The sequence below is a fragment of the Chenopodium album genome, chromosome 16, assembly GCF_948465745.1.
Source record: "Chenopodium album chromosome 16, dcCheAlbu1.1, whole genome shotgun sequence".
Taxonomy (NCBI): Eukaryota; Viridiplantae; Streptophyta; class Magnoliopsida; order Caryophyllales; family Amaranthaceae; genus Chenopodium; species Chenopodium album.
This window is the reverse complement of record NC_137849.1, coordinates 51285492-51311419: the sequence shown is the minus strand read 5'-3', so window position 1 is coordinate 51311419 and position 25928 is coordinate 51285492. Positions and strand designations below refer to the sequence as shown.

General features: G+C 34.2%; 3 protein-coding genes across 4 annotated transcripts; 1 reads left to right on the top strand and 2 right to left on the bottom strand.

Moving 5' to 3' along the window:
* Positions 1-432: 432 nt before the first annotated feature.
* Positions 433-7930, top strand: LOC145585900 (histone acetyltransferase of the MYST family 1-like). The gene is made up of 9 exons (XM_081642608.1): positions 433-770; positions 2824-2912; positions 3279-3338; positions 5006-5215; positions 6452-6520; positions 6706-6867; positions 6953-7046; positions 7242-7384; positions 7553-7930. Exons 1-9 carry the CDS (start codon positions 458-460, stop codon positions 7754-7756), a joined length of 1344 nt encoding a protein of 447 aa, XP_081498734.1. The 5' UTR covers positions 433-457; the 3' UTR covers positions 7757-7930.
* Positions 7931-15284: 7354 nt separating this feature from the next.
* Positions 15285-19836, bottom strand: LOC145585899 (vacuolar protein sorting-associated protein 9A-like). The gene is made up of 5 exons (XM_081642607.1): positions 19412-19836; positions 18224-18371; positions 17948-18118; positions 16805-16984; positions 15285-16425 (listed from the first exon to the last, which is right to left on the bottom strand). Exons 1-5 carry the CDS (start codon positions 19519-19521, stop codon positions 15514-15516), a joined length of 1521 nt encoding a protein of 506 aa, XP_081498733.1. The 5' UTR covers positions 19522-19836; the 3' UTR covers positions 15285-15513.
* A 391-nt stretch (positions 19837-20227) lies between these two features.
* LOC145586962 (beta-1,3-galactosyltransferase 7-like) lies at positions 20228-25043 on the bottom strand. Of its 2 annotated transcripts, none has more exons than XM_081643953.1 (11): positions 24607-25043; positions 24370-24466; positions 24201-24259; positions 23886-24100; positions 23742-23805; positions 22515-22587; positions 22310-22430; positions 22075-22162; positions 21828-21953; positions 21399-21508; positions 20228-20796 (listed from the first exon to the last, which is right to left on the bottom strand). In XM_081643953.1, the coding sequence occupies exons 1-11, from the start codon at positions 24699-24701 to the stop codon at positions 20648-20650; spliced, it is 1197 nt and encodes a 398-aa protein (XP_081500079.1). In that variant the 5' UTR covers positions 24702-25043; the 3' UTR covers positions 20228-20647. The 2 variants fall into 2 exon arrangements, with proteins under 2 accessions (XP_081500079.1, XP_081500080.1); XM_081643954.1 differs by having other exon boundaries at positions 23886-24091; positions 24607-25040.
* Positions 25044-25928: the final 885 nt, after the last annotated feature.

The following is a 25928-nucleotide window of genomic DNA, read 5'->3' as shown; positions in this document are numbered from 1 at the left end:
TTACTAAATTAAACTTATTTTTACTTAATATTATTTTTTAAGGTGAAGTGAAGAAGGCCTTACAGTGCAAGAGATTTAAAAGTATAAATACTCCGTAATAAACTATGTAAGGCCCTGTTCACTTCACCTTAAAAAAATAATATTAAGTAAACATAATTTCAGTTCAGTAAAAATAAGTTCAGTGAAAATAATTTTAGTTCAGTAAAAGTAAGTTCAGTTCAATAAAATTTAGTTTTGTTAAAGAAGAATTATAATAGAAAATCGGTAAAAATAATTTCACTTCAGTAAAAATAATTTTGTTTCAATAAAACAATTTCGGTTAAGCAAAAATAAGGTGAAGAAAACAGGGCCTAAATCCCACGATTGAAAAAAAAAAAAATCAATTAAAATAACTATCTAGACAAAATTTAGAGCGATAAACCGTTTATTGAGCCTTGACTGAAAGAGGAAAAAGAAAATGGGGTCCTTAGATCCACCCTCAAATGCACAAGGCGGCAAAACCCTAATTCACGACGATGTCGACGATAATCAGCAATCCACCGCCGATGTTCGACCGGTGCTTTCTCCGGCGGCTAACGAAGACGTCGGAAGTCCACCGGAAAACGAATGTTTGAAGAGAAGGAAGGTTGGAGTGCTTCCTTTGGAGGTCGGCACTCGCGTCATGTGCCGTTGGCGCGACTCCAAATATCATCCTATCAAGGTCATTGAGCGCCGGAAAGTGTCTTCCGGTGGTCCTAACGATTACGAGTACTATGTTCATTATACTGAATGTATGATTTCTCTCTCATTTGCTTTTGAATTCTTATTTTAATTTAATTTTTGGGCGTTAATTTGTTGATTGTGGTTGAAATTAGTGTTCGATGATAGTTGATTGTTCTTTGAGTGTTAAATTTTCATGACAATTGAGGTTTGTTTGGGTTGGTGCTGAATCTTGTAGTTATTTGAGTATACAATTTTTTATACGAAGCAGCTAATTTATTGTTGATTCGTTGTTTAGCTTAAGAATATCGAAGACTAGCATCGCGAATGCGAATTTGAATGAAACCATGTATTGGACTGCTGAGTTGAAATTGATTAATGTGACTTATATGGATTATTCTCTTAATTATTTTGCTATTGTTTTTAACTCCTGTATAGAAAGAAGCTAGTATGCCTGTTTGTAATGAAAATACGATCATGCATTGTAATTGCTCATAGTATTTGCCCAAAAAAAAAAAAGAAAAAAGAAAAAAAAATGAATATGTTCAAACTACAGAAGCAGATGATAATCACATACTCCTTTCACCAGGAAATAGATGTCATGTTTCTACTCTTCATCGATAGGTATACGCAACTAGACTTAAATAGGCATGGAATCCAATCATTTAAATCACGAATCATAATTATGTGTATGTCCTAGAAAAAGTGTCAAATCTTTATGACATCTTGAAATGGTAAATATGTTATTTACAAACAGAGAAGCATTTATAAACCTTCCATGGACCGGATCTATATTTATAACGCTTGGATATAAACACAGCTAACAACCTTTTTGGATAGCTTAATGGAAACATTAAAAAGGGAAAGAATTTAAGAGAGGGATTTTGGTTGTTTTGTATTATGTAAAAGTACGGAGTCTTGTTTTCTTGTTTTTTTTTTTTTTTTTTTTTTCCTAATTGAAAGTGAAAGAAATGAAAAGTCTGTCCTTACTCTCTATTTTCAATCATATTTCATTCTTCACTATTGTTTCCATATCCTCTTTTCCCCTCTCACCCATCCTCAGTCATTTGCCACCCACCTCAACCCTCATATCTGCCGCTGACTTATTCCCTTGCTTACATTGGCAAAGAATGGAAATTGAAGTTCATTGGTAGCAAACTGGAGGATAAATTTGACCTAAAGTTCAAACTTAAAACCAAATGACATGAATTTGTTTCTCTTCCCTTGATTTGGTTAGTAGGCAAGTTTTGACCGACATGACTGTATGTTTGTAGTTTGGGGCAGGTGGAGGGGAGGAGGGTTGCATGGTAGTTTTGTCTTGGAGACATTTAAGGTGATTGTTTTTGTTGTGAGAAACTGAGAGGAGTTGAGGTTGTGTTGTTTTTGGTGTGAGAGACTCTGAGGGATCAAGGCCTTTGCTTTTGTTGATGAAGGGGATGAGTATGTTGGCATCAGGTTGTGGGGGGCCTGATTATGAACTGTGGCTAGGCGCTTTTGGGTGTTCAGTGGCTTATGGAATGACCGGACAAGGGGAATTGGAGCTAGTGGTTTTGGGAATTATTAGAACGTCGCAATTTTTATAAAAAGGCTAACTAGCTCGTCTCCACAAATCCTATTTACGCTAGGTAACTGAAAACTCAAAAAGAGTGCTGAGTGGCTGCTCTTCTTGAACAGGGGTTCATAAGTAAGCAAGTAAACTGCCCTGTTTGTGGCTAAAAATCTATTGACTAGTAAACCTGGCTTAATGAAGGAGACATCAAAGCTATCTTAGATGTGTAATTGGCTTTGTGTTGGTGTTGTGAGCAAGGGGGAGGAGTTGGAATTCATTGGATGGGTTGGCTGGGGAATGTGGTTAGGGACTGTATAAAGAGTGCGAAGCACTAAGAAAATAAGCTGATCCCTGATTATGTCACTTCTTACCAAGCAGCACCTAGTTTGCACTTCCTTTTAGGATTTGGTGGGTGGAGTGGTGGTTGGGTAGTGTGTTGTTAATATATTGTGGAACAAGAATACATGGAATGTGCTTGAAATGGACTGCTTTCAGAGATCATTTCATCACGATTATCATACTGTCTACCTTTGATGAAGGTTGCTAATAGCATGGTCTTTTGTCATTCTTATCAGTTAATAGGAGGCTTGATGAGTGGGTTAAGCTTGATCAACTTGATCTTGATTCAGTGGAGGCTGTTGTTGATGAGAAGGTAGAAGATAAGGTAAGTCTATTTGGATACCGCTTTTATGTATTATTGCTGTAATAGAATGATGAATTTTGCTTACCTAAAGCTTCTTAAGCACTGCATAAGCTCTATCTCTGCTTAATGTTCTTTAGTCCTATGAAGGGTTATATCATCTTTAGCTGATTATTTCCTGGCAAGCCCCCTTGTTTTTCCACTGAATTTTCTTTATCTATATACCTGCTATTCTTGTCCTTTCTCCTCCTTGGTTTTTTCCCCTTTTATTGTTCCTCTTTCTCTAAAATGTTCTTTTTATCACATGTAATATATTTTGGCTTGGAATCTATTGCCTACCCTCCCCTTTTACCATGTTGAGGGGATTTTCTAACAAAGGGTTTCTCCTAGGTTACAAGCTTGAAGATGACTCGCCATCAGAAACGTAAAATTGATGAGATCCATGTGGAGGTATGTTTGATTACTGTATCTGCTTGAAGATGACTCCCTATATGTTATCTATGGTTAGTAGGATTGACTTGTTCACATATGATTACGATAGAGAAGTTGAACTTAGTGAGGATATGAACATGACTGAAGTGCAGCAACATTGTTCTAACTCTTTTCATGTCCATATTTCTGCAAATACTGCTGCTTTGATGTGCAAACTTTGTGCTCTCTGTAGCAATGATATATTGATATCTTATGTCTATGTAAAAATAGGCAACCTAGAGGGAGTAGTGATAGGTGAACTTGGTTTGCTTATATTTTCCTCATTATTTTCTATTTTGTTATGACGTTTGTATATCTGTTAAACTTACCATTGCCTTGAATCTTGAATGAAATGTGAAGTTCCTTTAAATCTTAAGATTGTATGTTAGGAAAAGCATATAAATGTGTCACGCTATATATTAGATTTACTAATTTGGGAGGTTCTCTATCAAGTTGGGTTTTACTTGGGGTGGGGTGGGGGAACTATTTTATTTGGTTGCAACCGAGGCTTTATCAGTTTGTGCCGAGTTATATCTCACTTTAATGGCTAGACTTAGTAGGATTTATTGGCTTTGGGATGTTCTTGGATCAGTAGGAGGTGTTTTGAGGGCTGTTCCATACTGTCAATTGTGGATTTGGCCTTTTGGGTGAGTTTTCTGTCAAATTGGTGGCCATGGAGAACCACAAGGGTACTGTGTTTCAATCTGAACTGACGTTTGGTGGCTGTGCTTGTTACCACAGTCGTGGTCAACCCTTAGTAATCAAATTGGGCCTTTTAGTCCTGAACATGGGTGTCTGTGTTCAAAGTTTAAATTATCTGCCACTTAAATTTGTTTGAAAACATTACAGACGGGTCCCTTCCTATATATATATGCTGATAAAATTATTGTATTGCTATTTCCGTTCATCAAAATTAGTTGTTGCTTGTCTTAGCAACTTGTTAGTTGGACTTTATGATTAAAATCTACATTGTACTTGCCAGTTTTCTTGTATCATTATAGCTATCCCATACAAATTGTTCTTTTGGTTTCCTCCTATTTTCTTTTAGAACCACATAGTTACGTCAAGGCCCCCTCACGTGTATTACATTTTACATACTATGTGATGCTGCATGCAATATCCTTCAGACTTTTCATCTTCGTGCTTGTCAACATTAAGGAATCGATATATCTATTGGGTTTAGTTTATATAGTATGCGATTTATCTTACTATGTAGTTTATAACTTTATATAGTGTGTGATTTATCTCACTATGTTTATGGGATAACCTAAAACTTAACAACGTTATGAAGTTGTTGTAGAGACCGGACTTAAATTTACATGTAAATACTGTGCTTTGATGGCCTGTCCTGTGTAGGTCTGTACTTGATACTAGCCAGTGAGTGTTAGAATTGTTTGGAGGAATTGAATTTTACCAGCTCAGCATATAAAATCTTGAGCAGTGAGTAGTATCATTAGTTATGGTGACATGTATTCAGAATTTTTTTTTTTGATCTCCACCATTGGTCAGTGGAGTTTAGGATGAATTGTTTGCCATAATAAGAATTTTTTTCCTAGTGATTTAGATGTCAGCTCTCATGCCTGGGTTTAAATATTTTCTGCTCAAGGTAGGTTGTGCTTATGAGGCTTTCAATACTTAATGTTCAGGGTCATGAGGAGCTTGATGCGGCAAGTTTACGTGAGCATGAGGAATTTACAAAAGTAAAAAATATAGCAACTATTGAACTTGGTAGATATGAGATTGAGACTTGGTACTTCTCTCCCTTTCCACCGGAGTACAATGATTGCGTGAAGCTGTACTTTTGTGAATTCTGCCTCAATTTCATGAAGCATAAAGAACAATTGCAGAGGCACATGGTAAGCTTTTTCCTACTCACTTTCGGTTTTTATGTCACTAGAGAAGTGATTGCAGGATTGGAATTGGTTTGTTTGTTTTACTTTGATTTAAATAGAAGAGTCAGCCTTCGATATGGTGTTTAATAATTTTGAAGAATTTTGCATTTATACCCATGACCTTACACGGGTATGGCTGTATGGAAAGATAAACGAAGGTATACAACAACATAGTTCTGGTTTTTTGGAGGATAGATTGTGTGTCTGTGTTTTGCTTGCTCTTTTCCTTTTGTTCCCATCCAACCAAAAAAACCCAGGTCATTGGCAATATAATCATATACCTCCTCTGTTCGAGTAATATTGTAACAAGGATGAAATTACGCATCCCAAAGCACATTTTGTATGTTAAATATCTGTAATTATATAAAAGTTGATATTATGAAAGTATAATACGAGACGAATATAGCAAGACCCTACAAGACATATTTTTCTTAACATACGAATAATAATAATATGTGGTCAAGCAAGAGTGATGAATAGTGCAAAAGTCCAATTGTTGCAAAATTACTAAAATGGTGGAAGTATACTTAAACGTTGAGCTGGTCTGATGTTTCTTTTGTTAATGTATAACGATTTTAAGGGTTTATTCTTATGATTGGTTGGAAGCTCATTGGGAATTTATTTAATATATTATGATTGTACATTTGGTAACTTCTGATCTGTGCTTTCTTTTGTTATTTGCTGAATTGTTGAAATTTTCTTTTATTACGTGTTTCCCATCTTCTGCAAATTACTTACAAGTACCAACAGTGGGGATGTTACCTGGATATCAGTTATCATGGTTTGTGCTTGGCTTGGAAGTCTTTCTAATTTATCATATAAGACCATACGTTCATGGCAAAGTTAGTTTAGGTCATGGTCACCTGGATATCACTTTAAGTCATGGTCACCATGATATTCAAGGTCGAATGTGTTTGATGACTGACTGGTCAGTCCTTAGTTTCTGAATTCATGATCGGTTTGGTTCTGCAATTTTTTTTTTTTTTTGATTCCAATTTACTCATATTTGTTTATAATCATTTTCATTCATGGACTAATTCAGTATCTAATTTGCTGCTGTTTTAATCTGAGATACATGTGAAAATATTAATGTTAAAATCCCCTAAAATGCCATTCCCTAATGTTTTTTGATCCGACCTTTTTTTTCTGGCAATATCAATCTTGTGCTCTAAATGTCTGATAATATATTTCTGATTGCAGAGAAAATGTGATCTTAAGCACCCCCCTGGCGATGAGATTTACCGGAGTGGAACTTTGTCAATGTTTGAGGTCTCTCTCTCTTCCCCTCCCCTCTGTAGTCTCTCCTTCTCTCCCTGTTTTGGTTTCCTTCTCTTGGGTAAGGGAGAGTGGAATTGAAGAGATTAAGAACTTTGGTTAAGTGAGATTTTAGTATCTTAATTCTTTCTACACAACTTGTGTTCTGATTTTCACATCATTTTCGATGCTTTATACAGATTGATGGCAAGAAAAACAAGGTTTATGGGCAGAATCTTTGTTATTTGGCAAAGTTATTTCTTGATCACAAGACGCTTTATTATGATGTCGACCTTTTTCTATTTTATGTTCTCTGTGAATGTGATGATCGAGGTTGTCACATGGTTGGCTATTTTTCAAAGGTAATGCTTTGCTATTTTATTTGTAACTGTTAGGAAGCTTCTTTTGAGACCCTCTAATCTTTGGCTTCACTTGCTAACTATGTAGGAAAAACACTCAGAGGAATCCTATAATTTGGCTTGTATTCTTACTCTTCCTCCTTACCAGAGGAAAGGCTACGGCAAATTCCTTATTGCATTTTGTAAGCCTCTGCCCTTATCAATTTCTCTAGTAATTTTTGCTCTTTTAGCCATATCCGGTTCATTGCTTCTAAAGTTGCAGTGCAGGAAGGGCTGTTACGGTCTTATTCACAATAGGGAATCTATACTTGGCATTTTGCTAATTTATGCATAGCCATTTTACACTTTTTTGCTAACATCAGCTGTGGATGCAACAGCTTATGAACTTTCTAAGAAAGAAGGTAAAGTGGGCACACCTGAAAGGCCACTCTCAGATCTGGGGCTGTTGAGCTACAGGGGATACTGGACACGTGTTCTTCTGGATATCTTGAAGAAGCACAAGGGAAACATATCTATTAAGGTTTGTAGAATGAAAACCTTTTTTTATCTCATTGTTTTGTAGACTTGAAACTTCTTAGGATCCCTGTACCTATTTTAGCGATAACCTATTTTAGTGATTTTGGCTAAAACTTTTGCACTTTTGTTTTCCTGCTCAATTGTGACGAATATTTGGTTTCTTGTTCTGCAGGAGCTCAGTGACACGACAGCCATCAAAGCAGAGGATATTTTATCTACTCTCCAGAGTCTGGAGCTGATCCAATATCGCAAAGGGCAACATGTTATATGTGCAGATCCGAAGGTTTTGGATCGTCATTTAAAAGCTGCTGGACGTGGTGGTTTGGATGTGGATGTTTCCAAGCTGATCTGGACTCCTTATAAGGAGCAAGGCTGATGGCTTCTCTTCATTGCCCCCCCTCCTAGCTAATGTAAATGTTCAATTAAAGTTCAACTAGTAGGAACTTAGAGATCGAGCTTAGTTGTTTTACTACTGACCCATGTAATATAGGTTCGAATAATGTATGTAAAATTGTATTTTGCTGATAATCCATCTGTTGCAGTGCTTTCAGATTCAATATAATCTGTTTGCCCAAGTTCCATTTTTTTTTTTCCAGTTTAGATTATATCATCACTCGATTAAACTGTCTCAGATCAGTCATTTTCCCCATTGATTATGTTCCTATCAACTGACATTCGCTATACGGAAAAATTACCCTGTGCAATTTATTTCCCAACAGATTTGCAGATCTGCATTACTAGTACATAATAATTGATGACATGTTTGAAAAATAAATGGTACTCCCTCCGTCCTTTTATTACATGCCTATTTCTCATTTTGCACGGGAATTAAAAAAGTTAAAGATTCCTTAAAATTAAAAATTGATAGTATAAATGTGCATGTGGGGTTAGAGAGAAATAGAGAAAAAGGAAAAGGTGGTTGAGAATTAGGAGAGAAAAAGTATTGGGAATTGATGTAAAGTACAAAAAAAAAAGAGAAAAATAATGACAAATCATCAAAACAAGAATAATATTGGCAAAAAGTACAACCTATAAATGGAAATGGGCACTTAATTTTGGTCACCCCAAAAAGGAATACAGGCATGTAATAAAGGGACGGAGGGAGTACATATTAAAGAGCACTGCATTACTAAAAAAAACTTGAATCAGTACTTTCGGTAAACTATATATTGCATAAGAGCAAAACCTATTCAAATTAAAGGGGAAAAAATCAACCAACTATTGCATTTACAACTTTATATCAATCCAAATTTTTGTTTCTCTCATAAGTCATACAGTAGTTGACTGAAGTAATAAAGTACAACTCTGTTGAGAAACTTGAAGCTGTAAACCCTTCAATGGAGCTCCACCTGATCTTCTCTTCCACAAACTCGCATTTTCGCCATTATTATTCTCCTGCTGCTGCTTCTGCTTCACTACTGGCAATGGCGGATCCAACTCTACCAAATTTACCAAACAACCCTTATCATTTTCATTATTACTATGATTATTACCACAATTCCCTACATTCTTGGATCTAGGTATTATAATACCATGATCATCTTTTACACTTCTAGCATTTAACCTTGTTCCTCTACTCCTAATACTATTATTACTACTATTATTACTATTTATAGTACTTCTTCCTGCAACGATCTTCCCTTTCCTAGGCACGGCAGCAGCGGCGATGGCGGTTTTTGGGCTGCTAGTGAGGCTTTTAGTAGAGAAGAATCTTATAAGGTTATGATACTTGACAATACTATTGCTGCTGCTGTAGTTGCTGCTGATCTGATCACTTTTCATGTTGTTACTAGGACTACTAGTATTACTAGTACTAAAACCACTAACAAAACTCATATTTGGAAATCCAACCACTTTGTTGTTCCTCTTCACTTGGCCCATGCACCCAACTCTAGGAGACAAAGGTTCATCAGAAACAGTGGAGGACGAGGAGGAAGAGGTGGAGGCGGTACGACGGTGCGAAAGCTTAATGACTTGTTTGGTTGATGAAGAGCATAACATTGGCAAGAATTTGCTCCTTTGATGGTGATGTTGTTGTTCATGTTCTTGTTGAAGTTGTTGGTGTTGGTTGTATTTGTTTCTCATTATGCTTGATTTTTTTTTTTTTTTTTTTTGAATGTTATCAAACAAATTGGAAAAACCAATTTATATGAATATATTGATGAGGTTTTTTGTCAAAATTTGTTGTTTCTCTAATCTAATCTTTGAATAAGAGAGGAAGAATGAAAGAAAAAAAAAGAGGGTAGAGAGAGATTGTGAAAATGGTGGGATTTGAAGAAAAAGGGTGTAAAGGTGAGCGAATTAGATGTGAAACAGTGAATGGAAAAGTGGGGGCCAGCTGATAAGGGGAGACAAGGTAACCCATTTAATAATACAATGAATTAGTCAATCTCGCTAATCTCTAACGGCCACTGTTACATTGCTGTTAATTAATTGGGCTGACCCTCTGACCGCGTTCATTTTTCAAATCATAATCAACCATTTTTTTTTTTTTTTTAATTCATGAATAACGATTAGTCGATTGCCTCCTTGTTTAATATGTGTCCCATTTGGCCTTTTACATCTTTTTCACAAATTTATTAAAAAAATAAATAAATAAAAAATGACTCGACTAGTTTTTAGTTTCTACTACATATAACAATAAGCTATTTTAAGTCTGTTGAATGATAAATCTCAACGTGTTCCTCTTAAAACATTAATGATTATAAGATTGTCTGACTAATAATTATTGATGTTATAAAGTAGGAGTAACTTTTTTATTTTTATTTTTGTGATATATGTTTTACTAAATTTTATTTTTTGAATGTTTTGGACACTGACACCAATTTACTAATTATCCAAAATGATGAAAGAGTAGCCATGAAGGCCCATAATCCATGATATAATAAAAGAAAATTAAAAACAGAATTAATCCATGATCTAATTAAACAGACACGGTAAAAGTAAAAAATTGAAAGTAAGGGACCATGACGTTGGAGACTGCATTAATTTGCCTGACTGCCAAATACTTGTGGCAATAAGCAAATGGTAAAAATGTAGCATCTCCCTAAAAATTCTTTTTTCTGGAGATTAACATGACATGAAGCAATCAAATTTTAACACTGTCATTAATGCTTGAAATAAACAATTAAATGGTGTAACAGCAAAGGTAAAATTTGTTTTACATATACTTGGAAAAAAGATTCAATTTTTAACTGGTACTTTAATAATGTACTTGTAGTGTTTTTTTACTGCTCTGCTCTCTTTGTTGCAGGGAACGTACGCATGGCCTGCAGCATGATGCCATCACAAATAATTTAATGTACTGGCCTACTACTACTATTATGCTAAATTATATGCCATCAAAATTAGATCAAAATTTTTAAAATTCAAAGTTTTTGGGAATTTGTAATGGAATGCCAAGCCCACCTTATGAGAAGTTTTAATCATAGCGTTAAATTTTGTGTGTCTTATTTTATGGGGCATCTGTCATTATGTAACACCAAACTCCGATCTTATTACGCATATGTTTCACTATGAATTGCTTATTGGTAAAACAATATAAAATAAAATTATGGACTACTATCTTCGTTTCTTTTTATTACATATATTATATTTGATGTTTTTTTATGCACTGAAGCAATTAAAATGAGAAAAATCTAAATAAAATTTATGTTGATTTATATTTACGTAGTATATTTTTAAGGATAATTATTATTCTTGTAATAGTAAACATCGAAAATCATTATTGTTATTGTTTTAACAATGATTGACACGCGAGTTAAACATAGATTATCGCTCTTAAATCTTTATTGAATAATTTGTGATGATATGCTTAGCTACATACCTTTGAATGAAGTTTAGCCCTTGTGACAATTGTTTTTTCCTGTTATGTTATCAAATGTTATAGACTATGGAGGGTGTATATTTTCACCCTTATCTTTTTTTTTTTTGACACTTTTTTCACCCTTATCATCAAGCATATAAAACTACACTCGTTAATTGAAAAAAGGCGACTTAATTTGAATGTAGAAGTTGAATTTAGTACAATAATATATATTACTCGTAAAAGATGTTGTGTCTATCTCTTAAAACAGTGTAACATAAATATTAAATAATAAAAACGGTAGATGGCTATTACGTATGAGAGAAAATCAAGGGAAGAAGAGAGAAAAAAAAGGTTTGATCATATGTCAATTTTAGCAAGTCTTGCCATTTCTCACTAATCTTGGTTGCCTATTCATACATACGAGTAATCAATAAATAACGTGATAAAATTTCGTAAAGTAGGTGAATACCTACCCTTTTCGACTTTAGTTAGTCTACGATAATGATATATATATTTGCCTTGATTGTTGACTGAATGGAGCAAATTACACGTTTATTTCAAATTTATTTCTTGTTTTTGGTGAATATATATGTTTAGTGACTGAGCTTGCTGAAAATGATGTAAGTCATGAAAATGTTCAAGAGTAAATAAGGGGTTTAACTTATGCCTTGAATGATTCATGAGCAATGATATGGACCAAATCAAATTTAATAAAGTATGTGTTTGTATCTAAACAACAACAAATAAGTGCGTCCAATTGATTGGTTTAGGATAATGATTATCAGTATTAGTAAGTCTCTCTTAAGAAGTCCATTGCTTTGTCTTATCTTTTGTGAATTAGTTGTTAGGTCAATTTATATAATCTTACTTTAATTTGTACATAGAGTGTAGTTTGATGGATATAGCTTTTGTATTAGGGAAAAAGGTAATTTAAGGAGTACATCCAATCCCTTAATAGTTAAATAGTTAATCTATAATAGCTTGTTACTTTGTTAGCGATGAATCTAATGAATGATGCATGAGTAATGATATAGGATGCATCATATATTCGATTTAAACTTTATTAATTCTGTCTCAATCATACCGTATACTATTTTTTTGAAAACAAAAATTGACTTATTATACGCAATTATTTCACTATTTTTATATGAAAAAATATTTAACCAATGTAGTTTTTATTAATTAACATCTTAGTGACAATCTCTACCAAAGCATGCATGATCTCAGCATGATGAGTTGTAATATGGAAACATTATAATTTTTAGCTTGCTATATTTGAAATCCAGTCAAATATTTTGAGACAATATGTAATAGAATTGTGGTCTATACATCATTGTAAGACAATATTACTAAATGCTTTCATAGAATACCAATTGAATATTTGAATTCTTCTATGAGACATTTACTACAATTAAACTCATAGTATTGTACCTATATAGTCTATACTTCTACAGTATATCAACATGCATGTGTAATGTGTACGCATATAGAAGGCTAAGACATAAAATCAATTTGATCTCCACACACCAGTGTGTAAACCACATCTCGTGTTTATTGGCTTGTACAAACTAGCAAGAGCACAGAGTCTTAATTCAACATATACAGTATCATTGAATTGCCGTTTCTTTAAGATATAATCAATATTTCACTAAGGTAGCTACGTACGAAATTCATGTTACGTTCATAAATTGGAAACTATAGATTATATAAAGTAAACGAGTTTGGAAAAAAAGTAGGAAACAAACTAAAAAAGAGAGTTGGTTGCATTGTATTGTAGTAAGTTTTAGTGGTTGCGAAATGTAAAGGCCATGGTTGGTGGAACAATGCACATGCAAAAGTACGCCGGTGTTATTTGATGTTTTGATTTCAGATATGTTCACATCTTCCCCGACCTTCTTCACATGGCTCATTCCTCCTTTCTTCTTGTTTATTTCTTATTTTATTATTGCTTCATTTTTCTAAGACCAACAATTAATTACAACTGCTCATCACTTACTTTAATTAATTACATGTTTATTGGGGTTTAAACTTTGACGTAATTTATATGCATGTTGACATGTTGTTCTCCAATTTCTAGCTTATTTACATTTATTGGCTTGAAGAATCTAGATCTATATACCAATTCAAGTTGATTATTATTTCCATCTTTTTTATACTACTATAATTGTTGTTATACCATGCTATTTTTTAATTTATAATCATGCCAAACTTCTCATAGTGTTAAGGATCAGATTATAACTTTCAACCTTAAGATGTGGATATCTACCTCATTATAATAGGGGCACTCTGAAAATAGAAATAATCATATACATTAGCTTTCACTTTACCCTACATATGTCTTGCCCGCTAACTTGAGCTAGGTTAGACCATACAATTAGCTAAGATAGCATGATGAATTGAATTAAAAAAAAAAAAAAAACAATGAATGTAGGGATAATGGGATGATTCAACAACATTAGATTCCACCTGAGAAACACAGATGGAGTGATTAAATGCAAAGTAAAGTGATAATTAGTTGTTAAGATACTGTCAATGGTTAAGTATTGAGTATCAAACAGTAATGCTGTGTTTGTCGGCCTCTTTTGTCACCCTAGGGCATCCCCTACTACATTAGGTTAGATTTATTTATACCATTTCATTCTAATAACGCATATTTGTAGGGTTAATTGTAATAAATAACAACCATAAGGTATAAATTATAGTAAATTAAATAAACTACCAATTAATTGCATGAGTTTGAATATTATATTATATGATCAACCATTGTTATGTATTTATGTGTCTCGAGGGATAATGTGACATGCTTTTTTCGTAGTATGTCAACATATGATGCTCCTAGCTACATACTTCTACCTTTTAATTATCTTTTTCTAAAGTTAATTTTATGTATTCAAGTCTACAACCTTTATTTTTAAGGAAATGAATTATGTACGTTTAGAGTCTAAACCTTCTAAGAACTCGCAAATTTTATATATGCAATCCTTGTAGCCTTCAAGAAATCAATTAGGCTTGATCAGTAGACCATTTGCCTATACATCTCGTGGCCTAAAGTTAAGTTTGACATACACTAGCTTTGACCAGTTCATGATCACCTCTAAAATAAAACATAACTTTTAACACTATTTATTAGTCGACTTTTTGTTTATTTAAAACCACATTCTACATAGCTGTTAATTAAGATCATTGGCCCAAACAAAACATTTGGATGTTCATTACATTCATACAGCTAGCTATTGTTTAGCGTTTGCTTAGTCGACTATAACGGCGCACGCATATGCTAATTAAGCATAAAAATATGTAATGAAGCTCAAAAAAATTGAAGTATTGCGATGTATTCTGTTACAATAGTACACCAAGGCAGCAACCAAAAGTAAAGTGGCAAACAAAAAAAAAAAGGATAATTGAAAGAATAAAATAAGAATAATGAAGTAATGAGACAAACGAATGAAACAAAGCTTGTTAGAAGACGATCAAGGAAAGCTCCTGTAGATTGAATATGGACAGCTTATGCAATCGAACATCATTTGTCCTCTTTCTCTTTGTCTCTTAACATTATTGTTATCTATAATGTTTGTGAATTGAATTTGTTTTTAAGATAATTTATCTTAGGCTTAATGATTGAATCTCTTTTCAATTATTCAATTTTTAAATTTATTGTCTTCTCCTTCTCACACTCATACACTTTTCTCATGTAGGAGAGATGAGAAAAGTGTATGATTTTCTTTACTTGTTCTTATATATGCTGCCTTAATTAAATACAACACTGTATATGGTGAAAATTTTACTCTGTATCAAAAGATAAAAGTTTAGCTATCTTTGGTGCAAGATTGAGCACCTCGTGTACAATACTCACGGTGTACCTAATAATGATTTTGCCCATAGACATGCTGATAAATGAAGATGTGACCTTGTAACCACGACCCAGATTTAAAAAAAAATAAAAAATTGTGTTAGTTTTGGAATCTAAATTTCTCTTTGGGCACCAACTCATGCATGTATGAGCTTACAAGCTATTGTATAATGTTCTGAAGGTTATGTTGCTAGGAGTTAAGCGATTGCTAGGAGTTCAATGTGGTCTTGAACAATTAGCTTCTGGCATAACCTAAGGTATAGTTACGAATTTCATGGTACCTTACATACTATCAGTCTCTCAGACCTAAACAAAATTCAATAATGATAGTCATAGGAGAGATTTAGAACAATTAAACTATAACTTACCATTCGTGCAAAGTAGTTTCAGGAGAAGATGGTCTTAATGTACATCTGACAACATTTTGCAAGTATATCAAAGAATTATCATTGTACATCATTTTGTGGTTCTTTGGTTAGTGGTGCAGCAGAATCCTTTTGTTGCTCCTTGTCGAATCTTCTTTAGGTGAAACCAAATCTTCATTTCTTTCTTCTTCCTGCGGAGAAGCATCAGCATCCTCATGTGGTGACTTGGATTCAGAAATTACCATGTCTGAGTGTGAGCTTTCATCAGCGCTATCAGGTTTTCTAGCTTGATGTTCATCAGTTTCTATTTCTTTCCCAGGACCTGTTTCAATTTCTTTACTGGGCTCAGATCCTTTCACAGTTTCTACAAGGCTCTGATCCAGTGCTTGTGAAAATGAAGAGGTTGACAGTGATGGTGCAACGCCCTTTCCCTTGGCAAGGCAAACATACTTGAATACAAGCTGTTTATAATTATTAAGTAAATCTTCAACATCACGCAACGTTAGATCCCCAACACTAGCAAATACATATGGGAACTCCTGAAAAACATTGTCAATACTTTGATCTTTTTTCAAAATCATAGTTGCACCTTTCTCCTCAAGATCAGAGATGGACATATTTTTTGTCATTGGTGATTGATCCTTACTAGGTGGATCCTCCAGGTGGCTAGATTTTGAAGCAGAAGAATCCAAGGGTGTTGGTGATTGTTTTGTGGAGTCACTATTAGAAGAAAAAGTTTGCTGAAATTCTTCCATGGGGGGTTTTGAGCTGGAAGTATTGTCGACAGTATTCGTTGTAGTCTGAAAATCAGACGTCAGCCCAGATAGAAGTGCTTGAGCAGAGTCCATATTCCTTTCAAATTCATTTTTATCCATTGAAAGAGCTTGCGCATCAATGTTTGAGATGAAGGATACAGCTGAAAGGATGTTTGTGAAGTAGTAAGCTGTTTCTGAAACTAATCGAGACTCACGCCTATAACGCTGTATATATTGCAAATTCAAATGCAGCTGGGGAGGATTTGCCTACATAAATGCCATGTAAGATTGCGTAAGTTTGTATTGGACCAACGAAAGTTATAAGGATGCAGCACCCTAGATTTTTAGGTGAATGCTTCAAGCATAGAAGTAAAGAAAACGCAATAATCACAAAATTGAATGGTGTTGTAAAGAGTTTGCCTTCCCGTTGTTATAAAATAAACCTATTAAAGGTAAACTTTGTTTTCGAACCAAATTAAGAACTTCTGATTTCATTGCAAGTGAATGTAACACAATTGAAAGCATAGTAGAATCAAAAGTGGTTTTTCTTTTTTGACATACAAATAAAGAAACTAGACATGCAAAGTCACACCAGCACATGCAAGGAGGCGGAAGCAGATATTACTTGCAATAATGCAGTACTGACCTTTATAGTGACATAAATAAGAACTGGAAGAAATTCATCAGCTCCAGGGGTATCCTCATTTGCAGTGACAGCAGCATTGTGCAACAAATTAGTTATGACTTTGCAACAGTTAAGAATACAGGCAAGCTTTTCCCTAGGTGCCTTGTACATATTAATCTTTTGCAGCTCCTTTTGTGCAAGCTGCCAACATTAAGATAGCGCATAAAGCTTGAGAAATACTCCCTGTGTCTCAAGATGGTAGCTGCATTCAATTTAGTACCGTTTCAAAGCAAAAAAAAATATGTTCTATAATACTATATGATTTAGATTTCATTCATTTTACTTAATATTCTCATGCAATTTCAATAATTTCCTGTTCTACTTATATGCATTTCATGAAGAAATTGATACTATGACCACAAATGGCGAAAAAAAAAACCCCAAGAAAGTGATGGAAAAGTAATATGGAAACAAAAACCTCAAGATTTTTTTGAAATTACAATAACTGAAAACTGGCATATTTTTCAAAAGTGCAAACACTCAAGAGAGTATTTTGTAAATAGTCCAGAAGTCCAAAATTGCAGTAAACTTGTAAACAATAGATGGAGTGATGTTTCCATTCTAGCAAAACTTTTCTTATTCCTGATTTTGAGACTGTACTTTGTTGGATGCGTGATTGTCCATTCTGCCATATCAATAAGTATTTGGATGCCTCATTTATAAACTTATGACCTGAGACAGCTTAAATACCTCGAAAACTAAAAGAATAATAATCCCTCTCTAGTTGTCTTACTTAATGACGACACTTTTGGTCGTAGGTTATTTTTAAAATTTTGGCTCAATATACCATAATTATCCTAGATAAGATATGTAATCATTGAGAGCAAGCATTTTTTTTTCAATTTGCGATGCATAAAATCCAAAATTTAGTCAGATATGGGAATTTCATAAGTTAGCTTTGTAGATAGGAAGAGTGAGATGGAAGGAGTTTTTAATTTTAACTGCAATGAGATACAGTCAAATTTGATGCAACTCTAAATGAGGAGAGCTGAAATTTAACACACTAGTAAAAACTACAAGTCATTCTATTCCAAAGATGCAGTTCAAGCTGTAACAGATACAATAATATTAAAAAAATAATAAGTATCAACTTTTTATACTAACCAGCCATGATGACTCATTTTGAAAGGGTGGCTTGATATCCAAATTTTCTGGCCGGATGAATTGTTGAACTAAAGCAATCTTTTCAGTAAGCTGCTCATCAATCTTTACATCGTCAGGAAATGAAGCAAAAACACGAGGAAATAATTTTGTCATGACATATTTCTCCAGTCCCTGCAAGTGAAAATTGGGCAGGTAAAATGCAATGTACCCATCATTGAATCAAGATTGCGTGTAGGGGAGAAAGAGCGCCTACAGCAAAGAAGCAAGTTAACTCACTTCACCAGCACTTTCAAGCTCCTCTTCTGAACAACCATTCCAAAGTGGATGAGCCCGGAAGGCAGCTTCCATTTTGGCAAAGAATTGCTGTACCGCAGCACTATCCTTTTCTGGATCTGGAGAATTGTTCGAGAAGGAGACAATGAAACTGCCACAAGCAGATGCACCACTTAAAGTTTAACATTCAAAGACAACTAATTACAAACAAGGAAACCCTTGTTGACAGATCAAAATGCAAACTCAACCAATACTGTGATTTAGGCATGACAGAACAAGTCTGGAAGAACATCATATTAGTTGATAGTTGGAAATGATAGTAAGATAATGTATAATTAGTCAATTTCTCAAAACCAAAATGCTTCAAAGGGGGGTCCAAACCCACCAATTCTGAAAACTCAAAACCTTTCCAGATATCATAAGGTTGTCGTATTTTATAATTATCACTTGTTTGATGTAGATAACTGATATAGATTTTTGTAGCTTTATAACTAAATCCAGAATTCAAGGGCCCCTTAAAATTTTTCATTAAATTATGCACCAAACTACAAAAGGCCAACAAAGTACTCCCATGAAAAGCTCAATCATGATTGATAATCATAAAAGCCTTTCTAAGCAGAAAAATCAAATATGCATTACATGAAAACACATACTCAATATCTTACAACTTCATGAGATTCACAATGACAGGTAATGGCAACAATTGCAAGAGTGAGTGTTCAAGAAGCTAATATGTTCCACTATCACATCATCTAACAGCATCTAATTACCTAAAAATTTCACATAATACCAATTTTAGATAAAATTATAGTTAAGACATTTGAACTAATTAACTAAAAAAAACAGTCAAACGTATTACTTAAAATTTTCAATTCATCAAATTAACTGACAGTTCATGTCTTGATATATCATTAAATTCACTCATCAATAAATTAATTGAAGGAAAAACCCTGAAAATCCACACAAATCAGTATTATTTCTTAATTTCTAAGATTAAACAATAAAAGGGGTTAGCAAATGCAGCTAGAAAAACACATCTCATAATAACAAACAGTTAATTTTGTAACAAAAGTCTCAATTCTAGGGATTAAAAACCCTTGAAACATTGCAATTGCAGAATATTAAACAACAAATTCAGTAAATTTAAGAAACTGGGAAACAATCCCCAACAAAAAGTATTAAAAATCAAACCTTTTAATGGCTTTGACAAATTCAGCGGCGGAAGGTTGACGCATCCGGTCTAGAAAGTCGTGCCAAGTGTGTTGCACCGTCGATGAGCCAAACATCTCACTGTTCTCCATTGAAGCTAAAACCCCTCTTTTGATCGATCAAATGCTGTAAATATTGATCAACAAATTCAAGCAATTGATAGAGAAAGAGAAAAAGGAAGAGAACTCAATGCATAAGATGGTTTTGATTGATTTTGGTATGGGTTTTCAGTTTCTTCTTTTCCGTTGTCAGTTCCCACTTTTTGTGTTTGTTCCTTCCCTTCTTGTATGAGCGCATATTAGGCTGGGCTCGCTTTGCGTTGTCATCAGACTTCACGCCTCTAAGGTCTGATGTGAATCGTGTTCGTCTGTTTTGGTCGGGTCTGATCTAATCTAATAATTTCGCGATATAACTGAGATTTCCCTGTAACCCTTTTCGGTCGGGTTATTTTGGCAAAATTCCAAATTCTGGTCAGAAAAAGTGAGCAAGCATGGAGCCTTTGATATGGCATCTTATACGGGTACTACGTATTATTATTATGACTACTATAAGTAACACGGGTAACAAATATAATCATGTGAAATCTTATTATAGTTTAGTAGTAATGAGTTATGAATAGTATTTTGAAATGAGATCTTTAATGGATACTATTGCTCAATCCATAGATTTGAAGGGTAGAGATCACATTCTCAACCACTAATTCATAAAGAAGTGTAGTTGAATGTACGGTAAGAAATTTCACTCTCTTAAATAGTGAAGCAAGACTGACATAGTAAACTACCAAACCATTAGATTAGAAAATTTCATCATCAATAAATGCAATTACAATGCAGCTAAGAATATCAAGTAAACAGACATGTAGTTTGCCTATACGGGGCGCTTTAAAAGAGAAACAACATGCTAAATATAGCAATGCCTAAAGCATGCCCCTGCCTATACAGATAACCAAAACTGTTTTACACTCGAGGAAACAATTACATGTCAGCAATTACGTGTTGCACATATTCGTGCACATTCAACACCCTAGATAGACAAGGTGTAGGTCTTCCAGAAATCTGTTATCCATCCATTGTACAAGGTGAGCCAAATCCTTGTTCAAGCTTCATGCCCAAATCTAACTCGTCTCTGCCACTCTGGTAACACATACTATTCTATCCATATCTCAAAACTCCAGAATGGTAATCTTGGCCCTTGCTTGAAATTAAGTAGTAGTTTTCATTACAATGAGACACCCCAAATCCCTTCATCTCCTTCACCGCATTTTTCATGGACAAATTTCATCTTCTCTACTGATTGGCAAATTCCACTGCAGCTCCAATCAAATGATGCTACACAGACATTACCTGCTTGTGCCTTCCATTCACAGTCTGTAAAGCCAAAAAAATAAAAAAAGGGAGTGAGAGCAGGCAGGCTTTGATAGGTATTAAATTTCGAGACAATATGAAATGAGCCTGGGCGACCCGAACAAGGAGGAGGAGAGTTTGATCCACAAACTAGGCTTAGAAGCTTCCATACTAAAACCAATTGGCAATAGTAGGAGTTACTCCTCTACCTTATAAAGTGGAACCATCTCTCCTCTTTCTCCAATGTAGAACACTCACAAGTGGGCTACAATGGGTTTCAACAATAGGACATTGTTGGCAGTTTAAGCTTTGCAGCTTCAGTCCTAAAGGCATCTCATTTGGATGTCTTGATTTGGGACTTCAGATCAGAGTCCAACCAAAGTGATAGAGAATATGGCAAGGAAATTAAATGTTTGGATGATTAAAACCTTAGATAGAAACTTCATGTTGCCATCCAATCATCAGATTCAAATATTACTTGATAAAGTGTCTCCAAGTGATCATGTCAAGAGTTCAGATATTTCAACCAAAGCATACATAATTCACTTAGGTCTGATCCTTATTATTGTGTTCCAACACATTTCCATGTAGCCTATGATTGCAACAAAAAATGACAATGAAAATACCTGGGGGAGTTCCACAGCACATGCTACGCTCATCAATATGCTCCACATCAAGACCAATAAACCATGAACCAAGGGACACATCTTCATTTGCAAATTTGTGCAGTATAGGCCTGTTATTGCAACATAAAAGTACCATTTAATGACGATTATTGAGCAAAGCATTACTAAGAAAAATGTGTCACATGACCTCATAGGTATACCCTAGAATGTTCAACATTTTAGCTGTAAATGTCAAATTTCATTACTGCACCAGTATATTGAGTTTGGAAAATGCTTAGCAAACATATAACTCATGTAATAATAAATCCTATAGCCTTAAGTAAATTGTGAATATGTATTCAACCCAAATGAGATGAGAAGCATAACGAGGTTAAAAAATGCATTCAATATAAAAGAAACACGTTAGGATAAAAGAAGAATATAACTCACTGATTAATTGAAATATATGTTGCCAAATCCTTGGAGATGGCATAGATCTGTCCAGTTGCATGGCGAAAATACTTGTTTCCTTCTTCCCCGAATTTCCAGAATTCTGGCTCATGGTATTTAACATTCCTATGAAACAAAGTACATGTATGAGTGGGGCATAAAAAATCATGGCACGAGTAGTCGAGTACTCCCAAACAACAAATAAAAACAAATGGATGACCAATATACTGAGGTCCTGGAGTCTTACTTTTCAGCGAGAACGGGACCAGATTTCATACAACCAATATACACTCTTGGTTTTGATCGATAATGAGCAAGAGTTGATGCAAAAACTCCTGCAATTTTAAAACAAAGATAATTAAGAAAAAAAACAGGCAGAGAAAGTGGAAATCATGGTGGTGAAGGACAACATGTGCCAGATGCAGAATATCAGAAATGGCCTGAAATGAGTAAGACTCTGTAGGATAGTTTTATAGATGTACCTAAATTTAAGTGGACATCGTCATCCACCTTGACATAAAAATCAGCATCCCACATCGCAACTGCTGTGGTAAAGAATATCTTTGTTTTTGCAGACAATTCATGATATCCTTCAATATGCTCCTGAAATTATTTTGGGATAAGATTCTCACAATGACCACAAAGTTAAGCAGTACAGTCATATAAAATCGGGGATTATGATATTACCAGCCTAAGAAAGTCATTATGTTGAGCCTCCTCTGAATCAATAGCTCGATCTAATATGCTGTTTGATGTAGCACTATTTCAAGAATGCATATTTTAGTCAGTGCACATTTCACAATCACAACAAAACTATCTTCTACCAGTCATATGAAAATATTTCTAAATTGTTAGAATATAGATGAGTTCACCACCATAGTCAATGTCCTTTTCTGGACCACTGCAGGCAATAAAATCCTAGTTCAATTTTCTAAACCAGGCAAATCACAACAAGCTCCATGCCAGTTGCATAAATGTTTCTATATACGTAGTATTAAGTGTGTATATCAAACATACTTTATTTGTAGGCTTTTCAAGTTTAAACCCTTTAGGAACTCAAATGTTTAAATGTACAACTCCCCTGAATACCAACGATTCTAAATTTTTAATGAATCTTTGTCACCCTTAGTCCCTAGTTATTGCATAAAAACTTATATTCTGATTGCAATCAAACTACACCAAGCAATTTACATTAAATTATTTTGAAAAACATATCACCAGAATTCTGAGCATTACACTAATAAATCAGTAGACTAACGGAAGTGACCTCTTTGCAATTATAGGGGTAAGGCTAATAGAGCATCAGCGCAAATATATGATGAAGGTACGTACATCTGAAACTCACCCCCACCCCACCAAAACAAAAGAAACTACCCTAATTGAGATCAGCAATAGAGGCATAGAAAAATGGCATTTTTTTTTTTACATTACTCCGTATAAACTATAAACTAGTAGTGGATTTAGTTAAAGCTTGACTTCGTGATCTCCAATGATCAACAGGAACTTTGGACAAAATAAGAGATTCAAACAATGGCAATATTATAGAGTTGATGGCCTGTTTACATGCATAGCTGCATAAGACAATCTGTTATCTTTTGTCAATGTGTAGACTGTAGACAGGTATCCATTCTACTTGTACACCGAGCGTTAACCAACTCATATATAGTAGACTTCAGATTACAAATTACACACACTACACATAAGATGAGGCTCCACATGGACCACACCCACATATATTTACATAATAACTCCCCAATCTTTAAATGCAAAAATCACATGAAACCAAAAAATGATATCCTCATTTTCAACAATAAATGTTATTTTTCAGTAAAATGAGCAAAATCCTTTCAAATCAAATAAATTGAGCATGAGATGAAGGAATAAGGAATCATTATGAAGCAATAATCAACAAACCTGTGACCAATCATAAATCGTATAACAATCCCTTTATCTTTTTCCAACTTTCGCAATTTTTCTCCTGAAGACAAAACAACCGCGGTGAGTATAATGCACACAATTAAGTTCAATGCAAACACAGCAATGAAATAAACCCAATACCTTGAGGCATCCAAGTCTCCCTCACCGAATCACGGCGCCTCCTACTACTAAAAGCAGTATTAACCCCAATTACAACAAAAGCCTTTTTCTTAGGTTTCCCATTTTGAGTTGTGACCCCTACAGACTCTCTAGGGTGAATTAGCTCATTAGAACTTCTTGAAGCAGCCAATTCCATTTGAAGCATTGAAATTGACTTGTCCAAAGACCTAAGCATTCTCCCAATTATCAACACAATTGCAAAGCTTGTTAAAATCTATTCAAAACTAACCAGAATTAGGCAATTAGCTTCATAAAAAACCATATAATTATACTCACTTGATTGAATCATGGGTTTTTTGTACTTCATCCATTACATCTGTATCTTCTCTGGGTTTCTGCATCAAATCAAAAGCTCATTTTTTTTCCCAGATTTCCATTTCCAAAGCTGAATTTCTTTTCCCCAAAAATTTTAAAAAGTGGGAATAAAATCTGAAAATTTTCATACCTTTTTCGTCCCACAATCTTCACAAATCACTTTGAGCTCTTCATTCCGTTGATGGCTTGAAATCAGCTTATTATCAGATTCTGGTGGTTCCCACAACCTTTATTTATCAAAAAATTTGAATCAAATTCGCATCTTATCAGCTAACACAACTCAAATTTAGCAAAAGCTAATAACTTTTACAAGATCAAATCAAATTAAATACAAACACCCAGAAACGAAAAAGAGCAGAAATCAAACCTGTTAGTAAAGAGCATTCCAATGAAGAAGAAAGAGATGCAAAAAAATGGAATCCATTTTGTAGAGATTTTACCACTACCTCGATTCTTCATCATTTGGGAAATTTCAACCCCAAAAAAACTGAAAAAAAACAGCTCAAAATACTTGAAAATGGGTGTTAATGAGCTAAGTTAACAGTGATTAATAGTAGAAGAAACTGAAAATGGGGGCGTGTTTTTTTTTTTTTTTTTGTGTCAAGAAGTTAGGCGTAAAGTTGACAAAAGCGTCAATGGGGTTTAATTTGAAGAAAAGGGAATAAATTTCCAAAGAATTTCTGGGTAGATGTGAATTAGCCGCCGATCAAATTAGTCTTCCTGCAATTACAATTGAATAGACTAATTTAGTATTGGTCAATTTTCTAGCGAATACGAGTATGACTTTTTTTGTGTTCTAAAATTAAAAATCTTTACTCTCACATTCTAATGATTTTATGTCTCACTTCCTCTCATCTTCTTTTGTTGATTGTGGATTTGGACCAAAATAAAATGATGTGTTTGTTTATTCTAGGTTTTTAGGGCCTTGGAGCCTTTTTTTTCTTTGATGATCCTTGGGCCTTGATTGAAGTAACGTGATTGACATGTCTATATCAATTATCATGATAAAAGTGCTACTTCGTGTTCATTTTCTAAGTACTATATACGTACTTTGGATGTACGTCGTTAATGAATAATACAATGCTCCGTATGATAAGGAGATGTATTAATGTGTCGTATTAACCGTATTGGATTGAGATTTGAGAAGTTGATTTCAATAAATTTTTTATTACTTGAAAAATAATAAGTATAGAGTAAATGTGTTTAAGGAGAAAAGAGATACGAAAAGTGAAAAAATATGATTTAGTTTTTTTTTTTTTTTCTTAAATAATTTTTATAATAAATCTACATTTAGTGATTGGCAAGTGGGAACAACCGCTAAGGCACTAACCAATGTGTAAGCCTAGCTAGCTCCTTGATGAGTACCATTACCATTCACGTTGATAAATTCGATTGCCAAATTAGTGGCAGTCATTGAAATTTGATAATCTTTTATAAATTCATGGATCAATCAAAATTATTGCCCATACATTAAAGTTGAGAACTACTAGTGTCTTTTGGGCGTAATTCCTCATATCCCCACGTATTTTCTAAATTCATGCATTCTCCCTCCTTTATGCCTTTCTTCTTACCAAAAACTTTTTTTGCATCATTCTTCAATAAATACAAAATGGATCTTTACTAGTTCCAACTTCCAAGTACATTTGTATTTGTATTGTGTAGCTCTTTTCACAAAGAGTCTTTGCTTTG